Below are 22,372 nucleotides of genomic sequence, written 5' to 3'. Positions count from 1 at the left end.
ACATACACTAGGTTGTCCTTCTCACTTGCACGTCCGATGAAGAAAAGAGAGAACGAAACAGTATTTTTAACCAACTGGGAAAGAGTGTATTATTTGTTAGGTAAAAGGAGTTCTTTGGAAAAATTGAGAAATGATTATAAACCTACAACCTTAAATTTAATTCTTATAAAATTCAGACACATTTTAGATTTTTAGGAAGGAACTTCCAGCATTTCACAGCCCAACCATTTAGAGCTCTCCAGAGCATCCCAAAAGTTGCAATCCTGATCAATTTTCTCTCTGTTCATTTTATCAATATCCAGTGCTACAGAGTGATCTAAAAACAAAATTTTTAATAAAATACTAGACAACATGCAACCACTCACCTATCAACTCTAAATCATCCTTTTTCTGTTCTAAAGGAGGGGCATAAACAGGGTGCTGCATTTGACTAGTTTGAGCTTGGTCCACTGTGTAGCCCTGCTGCAAAATGAAACGTCCAGAAAAACAAACTTACAAATTGTAGCACTTACCTGTTGCCAATTAGCAGCATAATTCTGCCAGTAAGATGAAGCATCATAGTATTGGTTATAGTTGCTTGGTGGTGTAGTGTCCACAGTTCCACCTGGAGTATCTCCCTTAGGTTTTGGGACTGCATTACTAATTTTCAAAGATTTAGTTCCCAGACCAATGTATCCATTCATATTTATTAAACTGTCTCTCATTTCCTCTTCACTCCCAAATCTTACAAATCCATAACCTTTGCTGAATCCACTGTTGTCCAATATCACTAAACATCACATGTTTCAGGGTCCTGAGGGGTTTATAAAGAAAACTAACCTACCTTTTGCAGTTTTAATTGTATTGTATTTAGAAGAGAAAACTCTGTATAAGTTGTAATCATCTACATCAGGACTTAAGTCTCCAACCCAGACTGAAAACTCCCTATCAACAAACTGACGATTAGCATTGTTGCTTGCATTATTCAGTCTGAATCGCACGACCGGATTTGTGCCCGGTATTGGTTTAGAGTTCAACTTGTGCATAGCATCAATCGCTTCCTCATCATTTGCAAAATGTACAAAACAGTATCCAGCAGGCTCTCCAGTAAACTTGTTCCTCATTACTTTAACGTTTAGTGGAGTCTCTCCCATCTTTCTAAAGGCGGACAGTATGAAACTCTCAGTCATGTAGGGCTCCAACTTTAGAAGAAAAAAAACAAAACATATCACAACAATGTCAATGTATTTGTTTATGTTTTGGCACTTACACTTCCCATCCATAGTTGGCAGTGGACTTGATTTGCCATTTCGTATATCTTCTTCAATAAGCTGTAGAATTATTAGTAACACCAATTTGTGATTAAACTAGACCGGCAAACGTAGTATGTAGTTAATTAAAAATTATTACAGTCCTGCAAAGTGCAAAGCAAGCCCCACTTTTTATTCTGTCAACTGTCAGACTTGTCACTTGAGTATTGATCATTGATTGACAGATGACATGGAAAATCGTGGCCGCAATCGTTATGGACCGAGCAGAACGAATGCTACGTCATAATGACGTAACTTAGCAGAACCATAAGTTAACCAACTGTCAAATTACGTCATCGTGACGTCAGGTACGGTCTGACCCCCTCCATGAAGCTTGCAAAAGAGTGCGGCCCAAGTCCCCAAGTTTTTTCTCTTTTTACTTGTGACAGTTACCGCTTGACAGTGACAATAACAACAAATCATCAAACCAAAACAGCGATTACTAATTCACAGGAAAACCCATAAAAATCAGTTTGTTAAGGTAATTTTACGAAAAGCAATATAGAAAACGAACAATTTACAATGAAATTAACACATTTCAGTAGCGTGTCACCTGAACCACACCAAGCAAAATGGGGTTATTTGGCAAATCTCAGGGCCACAACCCAAAAGAAATGGTGAATGAATGGAACCACAAACTGAGAAAAGAAGGCTACCAACTCGACCGCCAAATAAATTCCATCAAAAGGGAGGAAGAGAAAGTTAAAAGGTCACTAAAGGAAGCAGCCAAGAAAGGTGACAAAGACACCTGCACCATCCTGGCTAAAGAGATCTTGCATGCAAGAAAAGCAGTCAACAAAATCTACACCTCAAAAGCCCACCTAAATTCAGTGATGTTACAAATGAAAAACCAGTTGGCTACTCTCAGAGTGGCAGGTTCTTTGCAAAAATCCACTGAAGTGATGCAAGCAATGCAGTCACTGATTCGGGTACCTGAAGTGGCACACACCATGCAGGAGATGTCAAAAGAAATGATGAAGGCTGGTATAATTGAAGAAATGCTGGATGAAACCTTTGAAGACATGGAAGACACTGAGGAAATGGAGGAGGCGGCACAGAATGAAATTGATAAGGTGCTGTTTGAGATTACTGAAGGTAAAATTGGGGAGGCACCACTTCCACCCTCAGAACCTGCAGAAAAGGTTAAGGAGGCCCAAGGGCCTGCTGGTGAGGAAGAGGATGAGGCTGAACTAGAGGAAATGCAAAGTCGCTTAGCTGCTTTAAAGTCTTAAATGGTAAGATTTATTATACTGTATTTTCTACTTCTACACTCTGTATATCTAAGTTTACTTTTTCTTTAATTTTTTGAACTAAATATGGTACTTTTTCTTCATCTAGAAGCTCTCTCCAGTTTTTTATGTTTATTGGTACCAAAGCACATTTTAAGGATTTTTCTAAAATGTCAAGCCTTTTTGCTGGTATTGCCCTTAACATGTTAGTATTTAGGGTGTAATGGTAATCCATGCCTGCCCATATAATTACTCTGCAATAAAAATTGTTTTTTAAATTTTACCTAAAAATATCACTAAAACTTGAAAAGTTTGTAAAACATGATTGGTAAGTAATCTTGTCTGTCAACTTTCTATAGTACTGAACTTAGCTATTATTTTATACACTTTTCAAGTTTTACCAACAAAATATAACTTACAACTGTTGTGAATCATCTAGCTTGATGTCTTCCACAAATTTTACACTTTTAATTTCAAAAGGAACTGCTGCTCCATTACTAAATATCATGGCGTGATCTGAAATTATGTTTGCAGATTATATACACTTGGAATATGGACTAACCAAAGAAGGGATGTTTGTTGTCTTTACAACTGGATTTACAACTTAACTGTAATATGTGATATTTTTACTTCTCTACATATAATTTTATGTATTCTGGTTGAAGTATTCAAGCCTTTCAGGTTATTCAGAAGGGAGTGTAACATAAAGTGCCTGGTTAAGTCCTATTTTGTTCCATAACTTTTAGTATTTGCTTACTAATAATACTGTGTATAAATAATAATAGTATACTGACCTATTTGGATTCCAGTCTTTGAAAATAAGTTTGTGAACACAAACTCTTCTCCTCCAAAGGCAGTCTGTAAAGCTCCTTGCAGGGGAAAGTCGTCTTTTTCAATGTAATTTATGGTTTGCGGATCTAAGTTGCTAGGCAGGAGATCCTCAAAATCTGGTTTGTATGTTTTTATACATTGCCAGATTACAAAGTAGTTTTCAAAGTTTGAACGGAATTCTATGACAAAATGCTTATTAGGTAGTGCACTTTATGCTTTAATCAAATGAAGTATTATTAACACAAATAGATAATTGAAAAAATCAAAATAATAATTAAGTTGATTGCATTCCATTTTAAAACACAGACATTTGGTCTCTTTTAAAATGGAATGTTAATATTTTTCTATTTATTACACTGCTGTACATTTTTTTGTTGATTCTATAATATTGTGTAAATTTTGAAACCTTATCGATTGTTTGCACTAATTTTAATAAAAAGTTTTATTTGTTTAAATGCATTTCTTTCACTTACTTTGTTCCATCAAATGACTGATGTAGTTCTCATTTAGGGCCCTGTTTAGAACGTCAATTTTATAAATATCGAGGACGCAAAGAGCGGCAGCAAATCGTATCCAAATTATTTCTTTGCGATTCTCCACCGCCATATTTTTACAACTTCGAATCCATTCTTTTAAGTGATCCCAATGCACCGGTCGATAATCGGTTAGAATTAGAAATACTGTTATGCTGTAGATATCTGCCGCATCTTTTTCTATGTTGGGATTTGCATATACACAGTTTGAAATGTAATCTAGAAGACGTTTGTGAAAATGATTCTGAAAAGCAAAACAGTCCGTTAAATAGGGGTTTTACTTTCCTGAACATTAGCGCATAGTTAGTTTAGAAATGTGCTGATAGCTAAATCAGAAAAAAAAATTATTGGTATTAAAAAGAGGATTAAATGTCATTGCCTTCTACGGAAGAATGACGTCACGAGGCACGTCGCGTCGGCTAAAATTCCGACTATAATTCACTATCAATATTTTTTCGTAACATATTTTTTGATACTTGAATCATTGTTGTAATGTTTTGAAAAAAAAGTTTACAACTGCATGAAATGTCTCCAAAATGGGTGAAGAAGGGTTTGTAAAAGCTCAATCCAATAATTCATTAGCGGTAAAGTTGTTTAAATGACCAGAAAACCCCTAAACCCTATCGAAATCTACTAAAAATGTTTTGAAATGGTCAGAGGCTTTTACAACTGTCTTAAACCTTAGAATGATTCGTTTATAATCTTCAGAGACCTCTAAATATCAGCTAAAACTTCCTAAAAGTTGTCAGAGGCTTCTTTCAGTGTCCTAACCCTTGGAACAATCGTTCATAATGACCAAATACTTCTAAACACCAACGAAAACCTTCTAAAAATTGTCAGACACTTTTACAAAGGCCCCAAACCTTAGAACAATCGTTCATAATCGCCAGAGACCTAAAAGTTGTCCGATGCCTTTACATGCGGCCTTCAAAATGGCCATAAGGCTCTACAAGTGTCCTGACCCTTAGAAAAATCGTTTATAATGGCCACAAGCTTCAAAATACTAACGAAAACCTCCTAAAAATTGTTAGCCTTTTCAAGAGTCCCAAACCTTAGGAAAATCGTTTATAAGGGCTTCCAAATACTATCAAAAACTTCTTCATGGCCAGAGGACTCTACAAGCGTCCTAAAACCATCGAAAAAACGTTTAAAATAGCCAAAAGCCCCTATACAAGTGTCCTAACCCTTAGAAAAATCGTTTATAATGACCAGAGGCTTCCAGATACAATCGAAAACCTTCTAAAAATTGTCAGAGGCCTTTACAGGAGTGTAAACCTTAAAAAAAACCGTTTATAACCGTCAGAAGCTTTCAAATACTCATAAAAATGACCAGAGGACTGTCCAAGTGTCCTAAAAACCTTTAAAATGCTTGGTTTGCGTTTAAAATTTGCTTATAAATGCCTTGTCAGAAATAGAAAAAACTTTTACTTACCAGTCTAGCCATATTTCTTGCAACTCCAACAGCTCTTTTATACCCTATATTGTTATCAACAATGTAATTAGCGCACGTGTCAAATAGTACTTCCTGATAGTAAAATGGGTACTTATTCGAGAACTTGTGCGCCAATCGATTAAGGCAAATTTCCATTTTGGTTATCGCTATGTCGTCGATATTAACCACCAAATCGGTGGAAACTCGCCGCAACAGTTTTTCATAAGAATAGTCACGGGGTAAAGAACAAATTACGTTAACCACACGTTGTGCAGTGTTTGCGTCAAATTCTCCAGGATACTCTTCCAGTTTTCGTTGCAAGAAATTAATAGTATCCATACTCAAATGTTTGTTGACGGCGTATTGGAAACACTCGCCCATTTGTTCTGGATTGTGGTCGTTGAGTTTGACTGGCAAATTGATTTCAAACACCATTGGTATAGCTATTTGTAACGCCTCGACTAGTGGGGTTTGATCGAAACTCTTCAGCAGAAAGTCCAAGAAAATAATCTGCGATATGCTCAAGTGATTGATGTTACCCCTAACGATTTGCAACAAAGTCTGGGTTATTGTACTCTTGGAAGACACGTCTACGTAAGCCAAAGCTTTCAAACTGTCCACCGCGTCTGATAATTGTATAACACCCGAATACCGTTTAATGTTTCTACAAATTTTTTCAAAGTCTGGATGACTGATTAGCTTTGAAGCCGACATCTCCGATCTAAACAAACACTTAAATAAAATCTAAAACCAGTTGAAACGTAAAAACAGTACCTTCCATCTCGCTGTAAGGCAAATATCGTCTTCAAAGCATATACCGAATGTTTCTCATCCATTTGACGATAGTTGTCATGGACAATTTTAAGAAGGTTTGAAATTGAATTTGCCGAACGTATGTGAGTGATAAGATTGTCTTGTGTATCATGTTGATCCACAACTTTCAGTGAATCTCCTGGAAATTTGTTACTGTGTGACAAAAACCTGTGAAACAGGGGTATATAAAAACTACCTGAAAAACTGCGATTAGGAATTAAAGTGCGAAGTCCATTGTACCAGTTTCCTGATGATCTCCATGCTGCTCTTGATAGAGTAAAGGACATCAGGGATTTGGACATCTGTAATATTTATTTTCTGTGTCAGTAAGTTTATGTTTTAAATGTGAAATAACTTGAAAGTGTTTCAGGGACATTAAAATGGTAAATTAAACTTGTTTGGTATGCTAAAATGAAGCGGATACATACTACTTTCAAAAACTTGCTGAATCTATTCCTGATAATTTAAATATCATGGTTAGCAGTCACTGAATCTGTGAAAATGAACAATTTTAGAGGATAATTTAATAGAAACTTTGCATATTTTTGGATAATATGGTTTAGTTATATGTATCGTTACTTTGCTTCTATATTTATTAAGAAAAACTGTAAAAATAGCAACAAAGAAAATTTCAAGTGGAAAGTGCCATTCATTATTAATTAATCAGTCATTCTATGAATAACCTAAACAGTTTCAGTGGGATAATATCGAGGGTATCCTTAACTAACTATTACTAATTTGAAATCCAACGCAATCGAAATGAAATAGCAAAATATTAATTATTTAAGTGCAGATATTGGGGGATTTGAATGAAGCGCGTAAAACAATGAAATCTGATTGGTCGAACTACGGTCGGTCTTACGTCAAAACCGTCAAACCTCCATTGTATTACAATTTAAAATCACTGTCAAAAAAAATTGATAAAAAGAACATGACTGGGTGAAATTGTAAATAAAAATAGCACCAATGTAAAAGTGGTACCGCAGTCGAGTCGTAGAAAACCGCCCGAAACGTATTGTTTTCCTCCAGTGTCGTGTATTGTATTGTTTTTGTAACGGGAGTCGTGACTTTTAACTTTTAAACCTGAAAGGTGCTAAAGTAGTATGGATGAGGCATATAAAGAGGAGAGGGCCTCTTCACTGGGGTATAGGCCCCAAAAAGAAAACGCCTACAACAAGCTACTGCCTTACGCGAGGCATTTGGATGAGGAATCGGAAAAATTGTTTGGAGCTATAAAAACTAACCTTGTTAAATCTGTTTTGGCACGTGAAATTCGTCCAGGATGCGCTCTATGGACGTCCAAGCTGAACAGGTACCTGCCCTTTTTAATTTTTTTGCAACTACAAGTCCTGTCCTTTAAAACAACACATTTTAACAGCAAAATAGTTTAAAAAATTTGTTTTGGACCTCAGGGAAAGTCTCAAAAAATAAAAGAAATTTCTGACTTTTGAAAGTATTCTGACAACTGACGTTTCTTCTGATTGGTCATGACTTGTAGTATCTGCAAAGTGATTCGAGGATATTCAAATGTTACCGCCATTTTAGGTACATTAAAATCTATGGACTAAAGTTCTCCAAAGAGGACCACATTGCCCTAATAAAGCTGTTTTACGAATTAATTATAATTCCTGACTTGGAGCCCACCAGGGTTAATAAATGCGCTTTTACTTTGACACACTTATTAAAGTAAGATTTACATCTCAAAGTGGAACTATATTTAATTCCTTAACTTTATTTAGGAAAAAGTATCTTTTAAGTCGAGATGACTTGCAACTTGACTGGAGGCCTTTATATGACTTGGTCATGCGGACTGTTGAAAAGAGTAAATCTGAAATTGGCATGTATAGATACTTTTCTAGCTTTGAGCTAACACTTTTCACCACAATTCGCGAGTGCAAAGTGTAAGTATTTTTATTTGTAAGCCAGTTAACATTCTTTGGCAGAAATCAACCAAATTATTACACAATCATTGTTGTGTTACTCATTAAATAAAATCCAAGGTTAATTATTATTGAACACAGGTATTTCCCTGCCTCAGCAACACAGGAAATTCTGGATGAATTTCGCCCAAAACTTTGTCCATTTGACGGTACTAAAATTACAAATGCTATCCAATACTTGGAACTCTTTTTACCTAATGCTGTCAAACCTGAAGAGGCTGATATCAGTTACAAGCTCTGGTTTGAGGAGTTTATGAGTCTCTGGGATGTATGCCACAACAGTGGAGCATGGGAGAATGTTAGTTTTCTCCTATTCTTCATTATAAATAATGTATAAAGTGAAATTTCATTCTAGAATATGCTATGGATTGTTAGTGGTCTAGCAAGATATCAGATGGGTTATATAGACTGGACACCTTATGTTCCACAAATGTTTGCACGGTTTTTGAGATCCTTCCAGTTACCAGTCACATTTAAACAGCGTCAACTAGGCAAACAGCATAAATTGGATACTGGAGCTATGGCGATTTGGATTACGTGCAGTTTGCATGGAGACCATAATCCCACTTTTTTTCATTTAGAAAAACTGATGCAAACTTTGGAGTCTTATTTTCAACCAGCCAATGTGGGAAGGTAATTTACATTTAGGAATTGTTGATTAAACAAGTTTTTATGTTGTTTTTATTGCTGCGTATTTTGCCTTAAAACTGTTCCAGAGCTGTCACAATTACTCAAAAAAAGTGATTGAATATTATTTAGTTATTATTATAATAGTGTCCATTCAACAGAGCGTAGATCCGTTATTAAAATTATTAAAAATCCTTTAGTAAATTAGAGACTTGTAGGGAATTTCACGCTCTATAAGATTGCTTTCAAGTAGGTACTCGTAATTTTGCCCTAAAGGGTCATTTAATGGAGTTACAGGCCAAAACCCACTGAATTGCACTCAAGTGCTTCAGTAACTCTAAAGTGTAGTTAAAGTAGGAAAAACTCTCCAAAAGTGTATGTAAAATTCTAAAGCTAGAAAAACATGAATTTTGTAAGATTCACTGAAACCATAAGCTGCAGTAAATTCAGTTCTTGCAAAGTAACTCAAAGAGGTACATTCAAGTTTGACCGGCTGTAACTCTAATTATTGCAGTTACAAAGTTCATTCAAACACCATTAAAAAGTCAGTAAAATGCTCTTTAAATCAATCACGTAACAATACTTTTTCTGTAACATTTACTGGAACCGAGTTCCGTGAGCTACAACTTAATAAATTCACTTTTTTTGCAAAGTAACTCAAAGAGGTTGATTCAAGCTTGACCGGCTGTAACTCCGTAATTAATGCGGTTACAAAGTTCATTCAAGCACCACTAAAAAGCCAGTGAAATGCTCTTTAAATCATATAACAATACTTTTTTCCGTAACATTCACTGGAACCGAGTTCCGTGAGCTGCAACTTCAGTAAATTCAAAATTTCACGATTTATAAGATAAGTATAATTATTCTGTTTAGGTGGACATTGAAACTGAGAGAATTTCTTCGAAAACTGGCTTTCTTCTTTGTCCAAAGAGTGCACTGGGAACGATACAAGTTTCCCTCATGGGACAATAACGTTCCGGAGCATTACAAACTAACGAACGCCGATATTGATCGTTTTGTTAATCTTTTGAAGACTTGTTTGGAGCCTGCGATGTTTTGTAGAATGGGAGCGCAAGACGTTTGCCTTGCTTTCTCATATTTAGCCTCGCTCAGACCCAATCTTGTCGTGCCACAAATTCTGGATAAGTTATACTTGTCCATGGACAGTTTGACTGAACCCCATAAGTTAACTAGCTCTATGGTGGCTATAATTGCAGTTGGACGGTAAAACTGGTTGCAACTGTTTAAATTGGTTGGATAAAGTTGTTTTTACAGGCATATGATACAGGGTAATGAACACAATTACCCAGAAGGTCCTACCCACGTCATACCGTTATTAATGGCGTTACTACCGGGCATAGACCCGAACGACGTCAGAAAGTCCTATGTTACCTTCAATTTTATAGTGCATTTCTTGAATATGATACCGATAGTAGACTCTTCAAAGGCCCACCAGTTTTATTCGGACTTGACTGAGGAGGAACACATGATTTGCGAAGCTTCAGCCGACTTCGAGGATTTCGTACTGCAGTTTTTCGATCGCATGCTTCTGTGGGTCGATTCGAACTCTTTGGATTTTATCCGGTTGGAACAAATGACCAGCAATAATGGTAAAAATCGGGCGGAGGCTCATGCCGAGACTGCCGTCGTGTCAGTGGTCAGTGTAGTGTTAATGCAGAGTTCTCCAAAGGTTTTTCAGGTAACACTTTGTTTTCTAAACATTGTTTAATAAGCTCAATGTGGTCAGTTTCTGACTGTTTAAGTTACTATGATCAAAGGACCAACTTGGTAAATTGTTTTTGTTGTTTTTAACCTTTCAAAAGTTTTCTAAAATTACCAGAGATTTCTACAAGTGTCCTAAACCTCACAAGGATATTTTAAAGCTGTCAAAAATTAGCAGAGAGACGTCTTCAAGTGTCTTAGATCTTCCAAAACTATTCTAATAATTAATTTAATTAATATTAAGACAGTTAATTTGTAAGTTATCTTGTAGGGCTGATAGTTTTTAATTCCTTGTATATCTCTACTGCTATAAACAGCCTTTTCCAATATCCAATTATTCTGTAAGTTCGGAAATTCTCTTTAAAATGCCAGGAAGAATGAAGTCTCTACGATTCTTTAATAACTCAATGGGCCTATCCCAGATATCATAAATTTTTGTTTTAATGACTGGAATCGAAAGAATAGGATCAAAAAACTAATTTTTCATATTCTTGAAGAAAAAATTATGGTCGTAAATGTTCCTACATTAGTTTGAATTTGTCCATTAAATTTAAAAGATCTGTTTTGGCGCGCATGTGACGTACGTAATTCTGGGCGATTTTATTGGCTGTTGCACGCCATCTGTTTCACTTCTTGTCGCTGATTGGTTGATAGTGTAGTACGTCACCGGCGGCGGGCGTTTTAAACATGAGATTAATGTAGTTTTTATCATCATTTTTTTTTTCTATTTAGACTTAATATTTTTGAAAACAAAAAAATACGGGTATAATATTTTCAAACTGTCTTTGTAGTTATGAAATAAAAAAAAATTGTGGGACATGCCCATTTCGTACAAATAAGCAAAATTTGTACCACCCCCACCAGATTATTTGAAAAATTAAATACCAAAGCTATTTGTAGAAAACAGGAATTTCCAATTTTCTTGTTGTCTGAAATTTGTTTTTATTGAACATCCTTTTCAGAGTGCTTTAAGAAAATTCTACAATTACGCCACTCAAAAAATCTTAGAAGTCCAAGTTGCTGGCAAAATGGTAGCTATGGTGGCACATTGCTTTAGCGTGGTAAATGCTGTGGAAACTTTCAAACTTTTCCTACCTTACTTATTCGACTCGATCGAGGAAGCTTTAAAAGAAAATCCAAACATGCATAATGAGGAACATGTAGATGCAAAATTCTTATTTAATTTCTTGATACTGTCCGAGGTTTGTGCCGATTTCCGCCTTAACAGAACCTTCAAATTAATGGGGTTTATTTAGGTTTTGAACGGTCGAGAAGCCGTTTTACCCTACCTAGACAAACTAACTCACATCCTCGATTTGACATTGCACATGAACTGTTTGGAAGTGCAACGTTTAGCGGCCAGAATGTTGGATTTGCTGCTGGGTACTTTAACCAACATGCGTCCGAAAGAACACAGGAGTTGTACAGCTGATTACGGGAGTCCCATAGAAAAGTTTCTGCCCGTTCGGGAATGGGCAAAACCCTTCAAACTGAAAGATGTGAAAATCGATTGGTACATTCCGAAAGAAAAGGAAATAGCGGCTGTTCAGATGTTGGTTAACAAGTATTTGGTGCCTGAATTGGATAAGTTGGAGCGGTATTCGAACGGGACGTTGAAAATGAGCCGACAAGAGTTGAAATGCACGCTGAAAATTGTGATTTCAGTGTTATCCTGTCATTTGTTGTTGCCGATTTGGGAGGAACCTGCTTACAAGCTGTAAGTAGGACTTACACTGTTTTAATATGTTTTTCAATTGTCACTTAATTGTTTAAACCGCGCTATATATTTACTAAACTGTATAAAAGCTATGTCTCTGTTCTTTATAGAGTTGAATCCGTTTTGGAACCATTCGCTTTTAACTTGATCGTAATCAACGAAGGGGAAGTCAACATGCCTGATGGAAGTAACATTCGTAAAAAAATTACAGACGTGCTTCATAAAACACAAGCTAAACTGTTAGAGGTGGATGAAGGTGATACTCAAAGTCTTCAGCAGATTGTAAATGTAAGTAGAAATTTTACTTTTAATTGTTTTTGGCAAAGTTACATAACTATTTTTCTTCAAATCCGAGGGAGAAACCGTTGGGTAAAATTTCTAATATGCCAATAATGCGCACTTGTATTTTTTTGCATTTTTGGATTCTACGTCAAATTCTAGACATAGTTCGTGTATAAAGTCATAACTTATCTGTATCCGTTTCTAAGATATTTAGTATTTAATGTGAAATTTGATATTTTCAGTCTCCAAAACAATTTTAATTTACACTTATCAGAAAGCGAGTTTTTCTTGGTTTTCTTTTGTGTTTTGCAGTTTGTTCTAACAGTGGGTGCAAAAAAACGTCCAAAATTGATGATACAGGGTGGTCAAAAATTTGCCTCAAATAATTAGTTCTAGAGGACAGAAAGTTTAGTTTTTACTATTTTTATAATTTTATCTAATTCTCACTCTCACTCTTAGGTTAAGACACTTGTAAAAGGCCTCTGGCAGTTTTAGGAAGGTTCTCAGTACTATGTAGAGGTGTTTGGCATTTTCAAAATGGTTCTAAAGGCCTCTGGCAGTTTTAGGAAGGTTCTCAGTACTATTTAGAGGTTTTTGGCATTTTCAAAATGGTTCTAAAGGCTCCTGGCAATTTTAATACAATTTTTTGACAGTTTAGAACACTTATAGAGAGCTCTGACAATTTTGACAGGTTTTCAGTGGTTTCTAAAAACTGTCGGCATTCTCAAAATGGTTCTGGCTTGACAAGACAATTCTTAAAAGATTCAGAACACTTGTAGAGGCCTCTGACAATTTTTGACAGGTTTTTCAAGATAAGAGAAAGTCTGTCAAGTAATGTTGTTAAAACTTTTCATTAACTCAAAGCCACCTTAGGTCAAATTAGTTTCTATTGTTATTTTAATGTTTGTTATACTAATTCTTAGTAGTGCTGCCAATTCCCAAATAATACCCACTAAATTCCTACACTTTGTACATCATAATTCCCCAGCAGTCTACCACTGGGTCAAATCCATTATTTTATTGATTATTATCATTCTTTGGTAGATTTTCAATATAATATTGTTCAACAAATCTCGAATCACCGACTTTGAGATGCACTGGAAAAGCTTTCATTCAGCGAAAAAAATGTTAGAGGACCGTTTGCACCAACGCAAGCAACATTTACGCTACATGCACATTGACCGCGTTCTGCTACAGCACGAATTCCGTTTCGAGAGTCGAAACTGTTCGTTCACCGCAACACACAAGCAAATCCTCGATGATTTACTGCAGTTGAGCGTTTCCAGATACAGCGAGGTAAACTTGAACTTAACTTTCCATGTTAGATTTTCTTAATAATTATGTCCAGGTGAGGATATCCGCTCAATCAAAGCTCTACGCTATGATCCAGACTTTTCCCTACTCGTACACGTTGCTCACTCCCAAACTGATTGAGATGCTCCAATTGGACTCGGTTAAAAACCACGAAGCGTTTAAGGGCTGTCTTTACATCCTGCTCGGTCCGAAAAATTCACCGATCATAGCCCGTCACGATTGGAATTTTATTAAACAAATTTGGCCGTTTTTGGTGCGTTCCATGCCATCGGAAAAGCCGTCTATCGTCAACCTGATCACGGCTTTAACAGACACCGTTCACAAGTTTTTCCCCACCATCGCTATTAAGCTGGTGATACCGGAACGAACGCTGCAAGCTGCCTATAATCTAGCGGCAACCAAACCCTACAAGTGTGATGTTGGCATTTTCCAAAAGTACATCGATGAGGGGGAAGAGTATTTAAAACGGAAGTCTTTGGAACGGCGTCAAGCTTATGATGTGACGGTGAACAGTTTGCTGACCAGTTTAAAGCAGGGCAACTTGTAAGTTTTTTTTTTTTAATTATTTTTAAGATCATACTTTATGGTAAAGTGTATGAGAGGGTTTCTCTGGAATTTTCATCTTTATGGAGAGTACTAGATTTGTGAAAGGGTACTTGTGACATTCTTTGGATCAAAAAGATGATAAATAATGACTTTTTTAACTTACTTTTCAAGACCACACCACTTGAAATAGTTTCTCATGGTTTAAGAGTCTCTGGGTTGTTGTCAAAGACTTTCTAGCATTCTAAACTTTACTATTTTTATTTTTTGCTCAAATTTGGTCTTCAAATGCTTCAAAGTTTTGCTTAGACTTATTTCAAAATGTAACTTTATTAGGCTTCTGTACACACGGGCAATACCAATTAAATGTGTTCAAAAACCCTACTTTTTTACCAGAATAAGTTCTATAATGGCAAAAAGAAAAGCTTTTTTTCAAATCAAAATTGGATTTGTAGAAGCCAAAAATACGGTTTCTTTAAGTTGCAAAGACCAGAAATTTGGTTTTACACAAAATGAGCACATCACTTACTATTTTAAAATTGTTTGAAAGCCTAGTTATTATTTTAACAGTGTTAACATTTTCTCCAGCAGGTAAGTGTGCCAGCAGAGAGTATTTCACTTTGGATGTAAAAATAACTCATTAAATCATCAATTCTAGGAATAAACAAAAAACCAAATTCTTGTTTTTTCGTATATATTCTGGAGTACTCTCGGAAAATCAATTTTTTTTTATTGAGCTTTAAATTGCGCAACTTTGTCCCAATTTAAACTTTCTCGTATTTTTTTTCTTAGTAAATGTGGCCAAGAGAAAATAATTTTCAGCTTTCTAAATTCACCGCCAGGAGGCGTTTCGATACCACTAAAATGAAAAATGTCCAAAAACTCTGAAAATTTAAACGGACTTACTCTCTTTTCCTATTCAACTTTTTTTCTATCTCTTCAAATAAAGTCGTGGGAGTAGTCCAAAGTTTGCTTTGAAAGAAATGAAATATCTCGAAAACGGCTAATCGTAGAAACTTCGTTTTTGCGGCATTTTATAGAGCATTTTCTGACTTGCAGAGTGTCCCAAAACAATGTTTTTTTTGCACTTGCACGACTTATTGGGACACCCTGTATAGTGTGATTGTAATGTTTACGGGACACTTTGCCTTACCCAACTGTTATTAATACAGCAATTTCCAGACATTGGCGTTACAACGCAATGGCGATAAGCTTCATCAAAGATTTGGTTCACTTCGACGTCAACTACTCACCTGAAGTGGTTGAATACTTCCTCAAATGTATCATCCACGAGTCACTCAACATCAGAAAGGATGCCATCAAAGTGCTAACCTTCATCACCATTCAGAACAAACCCAAGTTTAAAAAAATTGAGGTTGATCCCCTCAGTTTCTCCAAAAACTACAACTCAACTAAACCGTTAATACCAGGAGAGCGGGAAGATAATCTTTGGTTGCTCTACGATCCTGCTAACACCCCCAAAACTGAGTCGCAATGGGACACAGTGCGTTATTTGAATGACCAATCGACAGGGTACTATGCATGGCCGAAAAAGCTGTCACTTTACGCTCCTCCCTCTCAACAGAAATCTGTGGCATCCCGTCTAAATAACATGAATCAAACAGAGCAGGAAATCTTTGATTTTTTCAACAACGACGACAACATCAATCAATTGATGAAGTATTTATCATTGGAAGAGAAGAAGGGCAGTGACCACTTCAACGCGTACCGCTTCTTTTTGTTTAAGAATTTTTTCAAAATGTACGAAGACTTGTTACTTCCCAAGTTCTTACCGCACCTTAAACGGTTAGCAGAAGACAAACATGAATCAAGCCAAAGATGCGCTGCAGAAATTATCGCCGGTATAATACGAGGCTCCAAACACTGGTCGTTTGAAAAAGCTAAAAAACTTTGGGAAAACATGTTACCTATTTTGGACGCTGCCATTGTTAATATGAGCACCGAAACAATTAACGACTGGACATTCAGCTTCACCATGGCCATCGAATCTAGAGATCCAAATAAATACCACTGGCTCGTGGAGTTTCTAATGGACGATCCTTTAAAAGACGCAACGTCGTTTGTCGCGTGTAGTCGATTACACATACTTTACCTGACAATCGGACAGCAATCGTGGAGAAACGCTTTAGTGTACGAACAGATGCTGGAATATTTCAAACCCCATTTGTCGCATCCGTTCCAGAATATTCGCGAGAAGATCAGTTTGATACTGCAGCTGATTTACGGGAAGGATTTGACGTTTCCACAAGGTGCCAGGACTCGAGGGCCTCGGGTGGAAGATTTTTTCGCTGAAGTGAGCCCCAGATTGGAAAAGTTGTACAAGTGTTTATTAAGGCGAAACCAAAATGTAGGATCTAGTGACTCGACGAACGGCTGTGATAGTACTATTTCTACCGTCGATGTCACGGAAGAAGAAAAGGACGAATTAATGCGTTTGTTTAAAGTTGGTAAGTTGTTATTAAATAAAATAACAAAAATAAATAACTAAACTGAGAGATTTCTTTAGTTGCCAAGTTCCTACTGGTGTCAATCACACGATTAAACTACTCCACCCGAACTGAATACTGGACATTATTCCCTCTGGCGACCATCCTTCAAAACTACGAAACTGACGAAGAAATTTCCACTCTAGCGACAAACCTTCTGGTATCCCTCGGACAGACCATGACAATTCAAAAATACATTCCAGACGCCCTTCAGACGATAGAACAAGTGACTCACTGTCCTTTATGGTCGGCCAGGGCGGTAGTAGCGGAGTTTCTACCGTGCTTTGTATTCTACAACATGCCAACTCTACAAAACAACCCCGAATGGGTTTTGAAAGTAAGTTTTTTGTCGGTTAAGATTTATGAGGATAATCAGTTGGTTTTCAGGTGCAAGAGATGGTTTTGACGCTTTTGGAGGATGCTCAATTGGAAGTGCGAGTGCAGGCCGCTAAAGTGGTTAGCGGATTGTTGCACTGTCATTTTATACCAGAACCAACTGCACTTTTGGTAAGAGTTATCTGATTATTTTTTTGCAGAGTGTCTCTAAATTGTTCTCAAAAATACTATCACAATTGGCTATCTTTGTTGAATGTATTTTGGTCTATTATAATTGCTGTAGCATTTGAAGGGTGAACTTAACTCATTTCTTTTAATTTTGGCTGAATATTAACGTTTTCAAAACATTTGAAGAACCAGAAAGTCCATTTTTCTTTGAAAAAAGTTAACCAGATAGAAATATTTACTTTTTTATGTAGTATCTGCAAATAACGCTTCCAGCACCTATTTATAATGGATGGAATAGATTTTCTAAATAATACAGGGTGTCCCTGAAATGACTGTACAGGGTCTTTCACTGGGGACTGACCAACTCCCCTTTTTGGGCTTCCCTGTATGTAATTAAAGAAACTGAGATAGCCATTTGATGTAGTTTAAAAAGTTGAATCAAAAAATTAGTACCAAAATATACCTAACCTTTTCTAATGGATCACCCGGTATATTTAACTATTTTCGAAATTCTGCAAATATTTTTACAAAAAAAAAAAATTATTTTTCAAAATTTGTTTTTTGACAAACCTTTTATATTGATAAAAAAAATTATAGAGAGGACCATTCATTAATTATAACTCTGGAACTCATAAACAAATGAGGGTAGAATATAAGACATGTTTTACAATTTTACAACAAACAACAAAAAACAATATAAAGAAATAAAATTTAAAAAAAAATAAAATTTTGTGGTCATTTTTGGATTCAACTTTTTAAACTACATTAAATGGCTATTTCAGGTTTTTTAATTACATACAGGGAAGTCGGAAAAAGGAGGTTGGTCAGTCCCCCATAAAAGACCCTGTACAGTCATTTCAGGGACACCCTGTATAATATATCTAATTTTAGTGTTTTCTACTTGCCTTCTTAATTTGTTTTTATTTATTTAAATGCCTCGTTTATCATAAAATTAAGCACAATACCTCAAGCACAAAGGCATTTGTTCCCAAATTTGTGACCTAGATTATTTATTAAAACACTGATGCCAAATTTAACGTACAGTACATTTAGCTTAGCTTGTACAATACAACTGGCAACAGTGAGCTGAAATCTGGTATTATCTGATGTTAAGCAAAATTCTTTCACAACACAAAAATACTTCATTACGTTTAGTTTTTGAATAACCTTCGTTATACCAACACCCTAATGTATGATACTCTGTTCATTCTTTCCTAGCGTCATTTTGTCAATATTAATGATACTTATTATTGGCGTTTTCCCAGGAAAATTTCAAGCAAAAAGCGCGCACAAAACTAAAAAAAGGCGGGACAAAGAACGCGGACGCGTCCAAAAAACTCGTAATAAGACACGCGGGAGTGTTGGGGCTGTGTTCATTTATAAACGCGCATCCTTATGACGTCCCCGAGTACTTGCCTAGCGTGTTTGCGGCTTTAGGACCTCACTTAAGCGATCCTCAACCTGTTCCGGTAAGTTGAGACTCGTTACAAACATTTTTGACCTCATCATACATTCAAAATAGGCAACAATCCGTAAAACTATGGGAGACTTCAAGAGGACTCACCACGACAATTGGGAGTTACACAAGTTGAAATTTTCTGAGGAAGAGTTGTCGATTTTAAGTGATCTTACTGTACCTCCTAGTTACTATGTGTAGTTTGTTTTGTATTGTGGTTTTTATACATATATTATATTTATACAGACAAGCGCGGTATAACAAAGTGATATGTTAAATCTGTATTGTTGGGCCACACTAATTTTTTTTAACGACGCTACTTAAAATTATTTAAGTAAATTTTTTTATAATAATCACTTGGAAGAAGTGTTGGTTTTTAAACTTGTTTTTGCTTTCAGAATAACGACAGAAAAACATTAAACTTTAAAAAAGGGATGGTAACGTTTTCTGGAAAGGTTTTGTTTATTTAAGTAAATTAAACTATTTTTTAAATTTTTATTGTCTTATTGACCAGTCAGTGTAGGCATTTTTTTAATTGGAATTAAGTTCAGATAAAAGTGACGTACATTTTTCCTTCAGTATAGTGACAGCTTCCCTAAATATCACATCTGGTGCTAAAGCCCCCACTGACTCAATGGTAACTGCACCAACAATCACCAAATAAACAATAATCCATTAAACACAAGAAAATACTTACAAATAAAGTGATCTTGGACTTTGGACATCAAAACAGCATCTTTCAGGTCGTCATACCTAAACACATTTCTGCTGCTCATGTCATACCTTGCCTGTTTTTCATTGACTACAGCAAACTGAATTCCGTTCTCTTTTCTGATACTAATCACACCGGGTGAGAAGCATTTCTGCAATCTGTAAGCTGCTTCATCTTCTACAGTTTTAATTATTCTAATATCCGGTAATAGGCGATAGAATGCAGTGGCTGAAATGTTGAGCAATTTTTAGGACTACAATCACACTGAAAAGCAATTAAAACTGACCGACAGGTGAAAATTTTGCGTGGTCTCGTCCGTTGCTTTTAATCGCAAACAGTTTTAAGTCCAATTCGTGACCTGGTCGCATTTTTGCTATTAAAATATCTGGATGAATTGGTCCTACGTCTGATTCTTTGAATTTGGTTTTTTGGCTACCAATTGGCACCCATTTAATTTGTTTAGAGTAAACTGAAAGAAAGAAGAGTTTTCAGAAAGTTACCAGAGTTTTAAAATTAGTGTAAAAATTATTTTTACAAAAATTGCCTCAACGTAATTCAGACTAAGGAAAGTTGAGACTTGAATAGAGGGGAAAAATTCTCAGAAACCTATTTTTGGAGAAAATGCCAAAAGGAATTTTCGGGGAGAATTCAAGAGAATAATGAAAAAAAAGCTAATAAATGCACCTCAAAAACGACAATTTGGACCGAGAGGTAGATCGCCGAAGTATTACGAAGCATTTTGAAGTATTACGAGGCATTTTGAGGTATTTATAAGACATTTCATAGAATTTTGAGGCATTATTATAGGGTATAGGTATTTCAAAATGCTTTGTGATATTTTCTGCTTTGGAATTTTGAGCAAAATAAAGCCTAAATAAAGGATATTTTGCGATATTTTAAAGAATACATTGTAGTAGACCAAGCATTCGACAATACAGTGCATAAATATAACAAAATTGACTGCACATGTAATTGTTATGGTAAAATCTTTGTTACATGATATTAAGTTGAAACAATATTCATTACAAATTATTATGATAATTTACCAATTTTTCAACATTCAAACTACATTTTTAAAAATTACTTTTGTTTGTTAGAATTTTAAAAAAACTTAGAAAATCAATTTTAAGCTTTTGACACAAGGTCAAATCACGTGTCTAAAATTTGGAAAAACCTTTACATTGTCACCTAACATAACCTAAAAACTGTCAGGTGACTTAAAAAAAAATTGAATTTTAAGCTTTTGGGTCTTCAAAATTTGGAAAAGCAATCAGGTAACCTGAGGAAGTCATTTTTTTTTAAATCATTAATCCTTATGACATTTTGACAAGGGTCAAGGGTGTATTTCAGCAAGGTTTATCATTGTCTCAATACCAGGGGCCTTATAACTAAATTTAAAATTGCCACAAATGTAAATGTAAGTAAACATTTGAATGCATTCTGAGGCAGTTTAAATAACTTAAAGGTATTTCAAGGTAATATGAGGCGGCATTTTGAGCAATAATGAAGCATTGTGAGGTATTTTAATTAAAGGCATTTTGGTGTACAAAAAATTATTGGCAGTCCACCTGGTCTACCCCTCAATTTGGATTACTATCTATTATTATTTGAAAATTATAAAATATCAACTAGATGTGTTATTTGGAGGAACCACACTGTAACTAACTAGTCTTTACAGCTCCATGGATCCAAATTTGACAGTTGTGACTTGAAAGAACACTTTGATACTCCATGGTTTTCCATGGAAAAAATGTGTTCTAGAGCCTGAAAAACTGATTTTTTTGTTTGGGGCGGTTTTGTGTGAGTTTAAAATGCCAAGATCACTTGTCTACAATTTCATTGCCTGAATACTGAATATAGTTTCATTTTGAAACCCTGCTTCAAATTTTACGTTTTAATTGTGGTAAACAGCAAGCATTTATTCACAATTGACAACTAAAAAAAGCCTTAGAGAACATTCCCAGTAACTTAAACTTACTGACAATTTAATAAAGAAAATTCTGAGGAAAATGTAAAAGAAAATTCTCAATAATTTACTGTTGAAAATTACCTTGGGCCATCTCTACTACTTATACTCATAATTTAATTTTAATATTCATAAAAAGTCAAGAAAGTAGATGAGAAATACAAAAAATTCACAGCACATAGCAACAAAGTTATAAAATTTACAATTAATTATACTTACCATTAGAATTTTTATACAAATCTTCTGGTCTGGAAGAATCCTTTTTACTGGAATCCTTATTGTGCAAACACTTAATCTTCAACTCAAATTCCAATGTGTCCTTTTCATCAGCTGCACTATTTGGATCTGCTTTACATTCAAACAGTCTAGGATCAGCTTTGAGAGGTATCAGCCCAAGCCGGTGGGCCAAAACCTCGTCCTGTATTATTGAGGTGTTGTTCAGAATGTGGACTTTATCAATGGCCATTGCCTGAACATCACTAAGTATTAGTCTGCGAAATGTGTTTGCTAGGAAAGGGTGGCAGCCTATTAGGTCAAATTCCATGTCTGTGTTATCGTGCCGTACTATTACGATTTGGAACTTTTTCTTAAAAGTTTTTACATCAAAATGTTCGTCTAGTACTGTGGGACCTTTGGGTACATTCTAGGAAGGAAAATTTGAGTTGAATGAGTTGATTAGCGACTACCAGGGCTACTTACATCGATTACTCGATTCTCTGTTAGTATTATTCGAGGTTTTTCGTCGTTGAGTGTATCCATTTCGTACAATTAAATTATAATCAACTCAAAAGTTTTGTATTTACATGCATGGAATGTGCAAATAAAAAGTGAGGTTATTTTTCTTTAAGTACCGTTTTCAGAGACTGCTATTGGTCAAAATTCAAACTGTAGTAGTGCCATCTGTTGGTTGTAATGTTTTTCCTCACAGCATCCCATTTTGATAAATGACAGATGC

At 35.5% G+C, this 22,372-nt stretch overlaps 5 protein-coding genes across 7 annotated transcripts; 2 read left to right on the top strand and 3 right to left on the bottom strand.

The window, feature by feature from the left end:
• Nucleotides 1–134: 134 nt before the first annotated feature.
• Secp43 (tRNA Selenocysteine associated protein) lies at nt 135–1,452 on the bottom strand. 2 transcript variants are annotated; one of them, XM_081980479.1, is made up of 5 exons: nt 1,250–1,452; nt 824–1,181; nt 513–769; nt 366–459; nt 135–316 (listed from the first exon to the last, which is right to left on the bottom strand). In XM_081980479.1, the coding sequence occupies exons 1-5, from the start codon at nt 1,286–1,288 to the stop codon at nt 192–194; spliced, it is 873 nt and encodes a 290-aa protein (XP_081836605.1). In that variant the 5' UTR covers nt 1,289–1,452; the 3' UTR covers nt 135–191. The 2 variants fall into 2 exon arrangements, with proteins under 2 accessions (XP_081836605.1, XP_081836604.1); XM_081980478.1 differs by having other exon boundaries at nt 366–462; nt 1,250–1,451.
• A 150-nt stretch (nt 1,453–1,602) lies between these two features.
• On the top strand, nt 1,603–3,804 carry Vps24 (vacuolar protein sorting 24). 2 transcript variants are annotated; one of them, XM_081980482.1, is made up of 3 exons: nt 1,603–1,770; nt 1,832–2,524; nt 3,053–3,804. In XM_081980482.1, the coding sequence occupies exon 2, from the start codon at nt 1,862–1,864 to the stop codon at nt 2,519–2,521; it is 660 nt and encodes a 219-aa protein (XP_081836608.1). In that variant the 5' UTR covers nt 1,603–1,770; nt 1,832–1,861; the 3' UTR covers nt 2,522–2,524; nt 3,053–3,804. The 2 variants fall into 2 exon arrangements, with proteins under 2 accessions (XP_081836608.1, XP_081836609.1); XM_081980483.1 differs by having other exon boundaries at nt 1,630–1,770; nt 1,835–2,524.
• LOC145729631 (uncharacterized) lies at nt 2,506–7,513 on the bottom strand. Its single transcript, XM_081980469.1, has 8 exons — nt 7,372–7,513; nt 6,324–6,429; nt 6,089–6,266; nt 5,315–6,035; nt 3,823–4,126; nt 3,313–3,528; nt 2,938–3,034; nt 2,506–2,772 (listed from the first exon to the last, which is right to left on the bottom strand). Exons 2-8 carry the CDS (start codon nt 6,427–6,429, stop codon nt 2,535–2,537), a joined length of 1,860 nt encoding a protein of 619 aa, XP_081836595.1. The 5' UTR covers nt 7,372–7,513; the 3' UTR covers nt 2,506–2,534.
• LOC145729639 (proteasome activator complex subunit 4B-like) lies at nt 7,018–19,231 on the top strand. The gene is made up of 17 exons (XM_081980484.1): nt 7,018–7,439; nt 7,673–7,813; nt 7,867–8,028; nt 8,149–8,365; nt 8,423–8,700; nt 9,568–9,918; nt 9,970–10,393; nt 11,379–11,618; nt 11,673–12,133; nt 12,244–12,421; nt 13,460–13,711; nt 13,764–14,272; nt 15,455–16,740; nt 16,800–17,116; nt 17,167–17,286; nt 18,549–18,752; nt 18,806–19,231. The coding sequence occupies exons 1-17, from the start codon at nt 7,231–7,233 to the stop codon at nt 18,938–18,940; spliced, it is 5,484 nt and encodes a 1,827-aa protein (XP_081836610.1). The 5' UTR covers nt 7,018–7,230; the 3' UTR covers nt 18,941–19,231.
• Nucleotides 19,221–22,278, bottom strand: Polr1C (RNA polymerase I and III subunit C). The gene is made up of 5 exons (XM_081980477.1): nt 22,117–22,278; nt 21,637–22,060; nt 19,738–19,920; nt 19,437–19,679; nt 19,221–19,380 (listed from the first exon to the last, which is right to left on the bottom strand). The coding sequence occupies exons 1-5, from the start codon at nt 22,174–22,176 to the stop codon at nt 19,271–19,273; spliced, it is 1,020 nt and encodes a 339-aa protein (XP_081836603.1). The 5' UTR covers nt 22,177–22,278; the 3' UTR covers nt 19,221–19,270.
• Nucleotides 22,279–22,372: the final 94 nt, after the last annotated feature.

This window comes from Ips typographus, linkage group LG5 (assembly GCF_016097725.1).
Source record: "Ips typographus isolate SLU linkage group LG5, UJ_Ityp_2.0, whole genome shotgun sequence".
NCBI lineage: Eukaryota > Metazoa > Arthropoda > Insecta > Coleoptera > Curculionidae > Ips > Ips typographus.
Note: the sequence above shows the minus strand (reverse complement) of the source record. Positions and strands in the feature narration are given on the sequence as shown.